At 40.2% G+C, this 6000-nt stretch overlaps 1 protein-coding gene across 1 annotated transcript in view; it reads left to right on the top strand.

Moving 5' to 3' along the window:
* The first annotated feature begins 236 nt into the window (after window positions 1-236).
* PANK1 (pantothenate kinase 1) overlaps window positions 237-6000 on the top strand; it is a 36640-nt gene continuing 30876 nt past the window's right edge. The window contains exon 1 of the mRNA XM_050959598.1: window positions 237-571. Coding sequence (XP_050815555.1) covers window positions 517-571 — 55 coding nt within the window. The 5' untranslated portion in view covers window positions 237-516. The remainder of the gene's footprint in view (window positions 572-6000) is intronic.

Raw genomic sequence — 6000 nt, 5'->3', positions numbered from 1 at the left:
CCCTTGTGACCTCCTCCTGGAGAACAAGGACTTTGCCTATAAACGAGTCCAAGTCCTCTGTATCTGTTACACTGTTTGAGGTCAGGGATTTTCTAAGGCCAGCTACGGCGGGGAGGGATGCCCATTCTTCCCCCTTTCGCCAGCTTGGTGAGCGTGCTGAGGAGTTCTGCAGTGTGACTGACAGCCCCCCAATACTCCAAAATCAGTTTATTGAATCCCATCTTATTTCAGCCAATAAAACTGTGTTTTGGGGACACACCTACTGATACCATGTGGGCTGGGTCAGCGATTGACCAATGAGGAGGCTGGAAGGTGGTGGGTTTGTGGATTGGTTTCTAAATTGCTGTTGTCTGAAAGCTAAAATGAGAAATTTCCTAATTTACAGCTGGCATAAATGTGACCTTGTTAAAAAAGGCTTACAGTTCCGATGCCTTGGGATGTAAATCTGTAAATGATATAGCCTTGGATTTTCAGTAGACACACCTTGAATCAGTTATTAATTTAGCTGTCTTTGGCATGGTCCTCTGTGGCTTAGACATTCCAATGAAGCTCATAATTGCTAAGAACCATTGTAAGTAAATGAGACGGATATCTGAATTAAGGTCATTAGTAGACTTGTTAATGTTTTATTGCTGTTTTTTCATATTTCATTACTAAAAAAGGAAATGCAAACCACTTTTGCATAGGAATAATTTTGTATATGTTCACCTATAAAATGAAGAATAGTTCATCCAGAAATTAAATGTTTGATTCATCTGCTTTATTGGAAGCATTTTTATTTATACTGCTGATACAATCTGAAATTTGTATGTAAAGTGTATTCTTTGAGATTATTGCCTATTTTTTGTTGTTGTTTGGCTTTTTAAGGACTGGTAAATTGACTACCCACTTAACATATTTCTTTTAAAGCTTCAAGTCCAAATGTATTCAAAATATTTGTTCTATTTATGTGTTTCTTCATTACTGATAACATAAGCTATTTGACAGGTTTCAGAGGAGAAACAGCGTTAGCCTGTATCAGCAAAAAGAACAGGAGTACAAGTACTCTATACTCTATTTGCGTAATGGATGATTTTAATAACTAGGTTCAGTTATGAAAGAAAGCTATTTAATTCCAAAACTTTATATGTAAATCCAATTGTGAATTGACATTAGGAAACAAATAGCTCTACTCTTTGCTGCATGCTTGCTGTAGTGGTTGGAACTGAGATTTATTGACCTAATTGACTTTCTCCTTTGTATAGGGTTTTTAAGTTCAGCATATTCTGAGCAAGTATTCAGAAATAGTTAGAACCATAAGTACCCTGTGCCAAAACATAATGTAGTTTAAACTAAGTACAAAATAGTTTGTGTGTAGATAGATATCTTGGATTTCTTCAGGATTCCATGAGATTGTTTTGACAGTAGATGACTTCTTCAGTGGAATTTTTTGGTGTTAAAGTAAAGTTTCTTTCTCACCAAATGTGTAAAAAGACTTGTTAGAGATAAAGCTAAACCAACACTTTCAAAGATAACCTTGTTCATTTTAATACAGACTTACTGGACTGGAGTGGTGTTTTTTTTTGGTTTTGTTTTTTTTTGGCGGGGTAGGTTAAAAAAACTGGTAGTTAATAAGGTGCAACAAAAACTTCTTGTTTATATCCTTGGTGGTGGTGGTTCACCTCCTTGACTTGCCAAATGATGATAACTTATAGTGAAAAGGTTTAAAAACAAGAAAACCCTTTCCTCTCAAACTAACTGTAGGAACAGAACTGTTTTATTTTTAAAAATAACCTGTGCGTTGAGCTGTAACTTTCATACGGCTACTTATTAAGAACCTTTTTTCACATATATGGTTTATTTTAACTTTAATATCTAAGTGTCACCACTTAATATCTTTTTGTTTGTTTTGTTTTGTTTTTTGTTTAAGTATAAACAGTATGTTTGCATTGAATAGTCATTTAATCTCTGCAATACCTGTATACATTCTACTCTGCATTAGGTAGAAGGAAGAGCTGAATGATGACAGACTAATTCTTGTTTGTAAAATGATTGTGATATCTACTTTAAAAACTACAAGAATAATAATTAAGCCTAGAATGCATATTTGAGGTGCAATAAAACAAAACCACTGACTAGCATACTTGCTTGGTAGTTTTGATTATATATTATTAAGCTCGGTCTGCACTATTGTGTCAAAGTTTTTAAAAATATAATTCTGAGTGTTATGAAGAAACCAAAAGGATAAGATTTCTATGGAGTCACATAATCTCTCAAATAAGAGGGAATAAGGCATTTCATTCCTTCAGACCTTTTTCTGAAAACACTAGAAGCATGGTAAACAATCTAGTAGTAAAGATTATAAAATTATTGCTCTGCGGTGTCCTACTGAAGATACCATTTGATGGTGAAACAAACACCCAGTAGACTCAGTTCAGGCTCAAGGGAGTAGATGAGTTTCTTTAATAACATCTTTAATAAATTTGGGGTTTTTTTAGCTGTCTTGTACATAAGTATATTTACAGCTATGTATTACACTTCCAGGAGAATAGTATATTCTGGCTGTTATTTTAACATGTTTCATATTGTTCACCAGAGAGCAAAGGTATAGAAAATAGTGTAGGATTGACAGGATCTGAGTAGAGCACAACAATGAACAATCTTGTTTTTCTGGTTTTGTGTGATGTTTAACGTTGGTGCTTGGAGATGTATGTGTGTTAAAGGGCACATTGCAAAATGCATGTGGTAACTGCACTAAGTCTTCTAGTATTGATCACTATTGCCAATTTTCTTTCACAATGTACAAAGTATTTCCTAGTATACCAACAAGAAAAAATTGTCAAACTGAAGGTATAATTGCATTCTAAATCCACATAAGTGAAACATTTATTATGTATTGGTTGGTATGATGTCTGCCAGAACATGACAGACAGGAATAAAGACTGGAAATACAGGATTTTGGGAGGGGAACATTCTCACTTGAAACCAGAACTGTTTGCTAGTGAAGATATGGTATCTACTTTTCTGAAGCTCTTGAATTGATTCTTTCATTGTTTGGGGATCCCCTCCCAGCCACTCCAAAAGGATAGTTTTATTTTAACTTTCACTGAATGATCTGTTGGTGACCTATTGTATGAATTTCTCTTTTTTTTTTTTTTTTTTTTTTTGGATCACTTGTGCATATATCTAGGCCATGTCTACATCTAAAATTTTGCAGCGCTGGTTGTTACAGCTGTATTAGTACAGCTGTATAGGGCCAGCGCTGCAGAGTGGCCACACTTACAGCAACCAGCGCTGCAAGTGGTGTTAGATGTGGCCACACTGCAGCGCTGTTGGGTGGCTTCAAGGGAGGTTCGGGGAACGCGAGAGCAAACCGCGGCGAAGCTGGTCTCCTTTCCCGGTTTGCTCTCGCGTTCCCCGAACCCCGAGCAAGCAGGTCTCCTTCCCTGCGGTTTGCTGGGTGGTTCCGGGAACGCGAGAGCAAACCGGGAAAGGAGACCAGCTTCGCCGCGGTTTGCTCTCTCGTTCCCCGAACCCCGAGCAAGCAGGTCTCCTTCCCTGAGGTTTGCTGGGTGGTTCCGGGAACGCGAGAGCAAACCCGGGAAAGGAGACCAGCTTCGCCGCGGTTTGCTCTCGCGTTCCCCGAACAAGCAGGTCTCCTTCCCTGCGGTTTGCAGGGTGGTTCCGGGAACGCGAGAGCAAACCGCGGCGAAGCTGGTCTCCTTTCCCGGGTTTGCTCTCGCGTTCCCCGAACCACCCAGCAAACCGCAGGGAAGGAGACCTGCTTGCTCGGGGTTCGGGGAACGAGAGAGCAAACCGCGGCGAAGCTGGTCTCCTTTCCCGGTTTGCTCTCGCGTTCCCGGAACCACCCAGCAAACCTCAGGGAAGGAGACCTGCTTGCTCGGGGTTCGGGGAACGCGAGAGCAAACCGGGGAAGGAGACCAGCTTGATTACCAGAGGCTTCCTCAGGTATGCTGGGATACCTGCTTATTCCACGGAGGTCAAGAAAAGCGCTGGTAAGTGTCTATATTTGATTACCAGCGCTGGATCACCAGCGCTGGATCCTCTACACCCGAGACAAAACGGGAGTACGGCCAGCGCTGCAAACAGGGAGTTGCAGCGCTGGTGGTGCCCTGCAGATGTGTATACCTCCTAAGTTGCAGCGCTGTAACTCCCTCACCAGCGCTGCAACTTTCGGATGTAGACAAGCCCCTAGCTAGCTTAGGCCCCAGCCTCACAGCTCTTTACAGAAAGGTTTCATTTACATGGAATAACCATGTTAAGTTTTTGCAACTATGTTAAAGCATCCACTTGATGAGCCTGTTCAGATGTGCTTTGAAGTGCAAGGAATTATGACACCCAGAGAGACAAGATGATGATCATCAGGGATAGTCTTCATAGCTAACTTTGTGTGTCAATTCCCATCAAATAGTGGTGTAGCCACATAGGTCACCTCTTGTACACCTCAGCTAGCTAAATCATGCTTCAAGATATTACCCTGCATACACTAGGAAAAAGGTCAAATTAGGTCAAGGTTAACCAGCATTTGCTAAACTTAACCACTTCTAGTCAAGACAGACCTTTTAAGGGTACTGATCAGAAACAATACCTGAAAATCAATTGGAATCTCCTCTCCTGTCACAGAGACTGTGTGCTCCTGGCAAGCAGCATTACTTAATAGGAGAGCACCTGCAATATGCACTAGCTGTAATTTCTAAATGCTTCAAGCTGTAGCATTATATAGCATATATTGTTTTCGAGCCAACTTGTAGTTAGATTGTTTCAATCATTCACATACAAGGTACACGTGCGCACAGCATAGATTTTTAAAGTGCTTTTACTCCCAAATGCTTTGCTGCCTGAAAAACACAGGGCTTATTCACCCACAGTGACATGCAGGCATCTGTAGGGTGGAAAGTTGCAACTATATTCTTTGCCAGCAATACTATATAAGTTTGTTTGTCTCCAACTGAAACTGCAGGGAGAACTTAAAGTAAGCAGGACAGAATTACTCACTAGATGTTACTCAGGACATTAGCGCTCCATCCCTTACATCAAAATGCTATTGAATCTTCTAATGATCAGGACCTCTTTTCTACATCTCATTGGAAGAAAACACCTCTGGCAGCAGTGTCCCCTAACAGCATGCTGAAGTATTGTTTCAATATTCAGAGGAAAGAGTGGTGTCAAGCAAATAAGTGTGGCTGTAAGCAAATACAAAGCAGGTGGTGCTTTCGGGCTCTGCATCCTGTGAGATGAAAAGATGCCATATCTCCTTCTGCAGAAGTAGAATCGCACATACTCTGTGACAAGACTGGAAAGTTAGAGAAATCGTGACCTGGCTTGATCTTCCTCACTTCCAGAAGCTTGCTCAATCACAAATCCTAAGACTGGACCTCCTATTAAATCATCATCACTTCTTGCAACATCTATGTTTTCCATGGAGGTATCTTGCTCAAGAAATGACCCAGTCTGACTCTACCTAAAATGTAATTTTAAAAGATAAGCAATCAGTCTACAGTATGTTTGGAGTAACACATACATAAATGTGAGGACAGGTATGTTTATTTGGGAATAGGCGATCATACTAAACATCTGTATGTGTTTTCCCCCCAATAGGCAGCAGGCACTCAATAAGCACTTAACATGTTAATGTCATTTTGTTTATTCTAAGATTATGTAGCAGGATGGACTCATTGTAGTTCTTCAATGCGCCCGGGACACTCTGAACTAAGCAGCATTTGAAATGCTCACTATCCACACTCAGCAGAAACAGGATGTAAGGTTGGAGTCCTGGTGACAGAGAAGCAGGTAGGCTTTACTTGACACAAAGCAAAACAAATCTTTCACTTTGATTCAGTAATTGTTTTAAATTTAAGCATTTATGCAGTGCTCAAGAAATAATCAGTAAAATAAGAATTATTATTGCATCTAGATTCTTCGTAAGACCCAAGGCAGGTATTTTACAGGAAGCATCTGGCAGAAATGAGGAAGATGCCATCCACCTTTATTTTCTCCAAC

Source organism: Gopherus flavomarginatus, chromosome 6 (genome assembly GCF_025201925.1).
Source record: "Gopherus flavomarginatus isolate rGopFla2 chromosome 6, rGopFla2.mat.asm, whole genome shotgun sequence".
Taxonomy (NCBI): domain Eukaryota; kingdom Metazoa; phylum Chordata; order Testudines; family Testudinidae; genus Gopherus; species Gopherus flavomarginatus.
The sequence above is the reverse complement of the archived record's forward strand: the minus strand, read 5'-3'. Positions and strand labels throughout refer to the sequence as shown.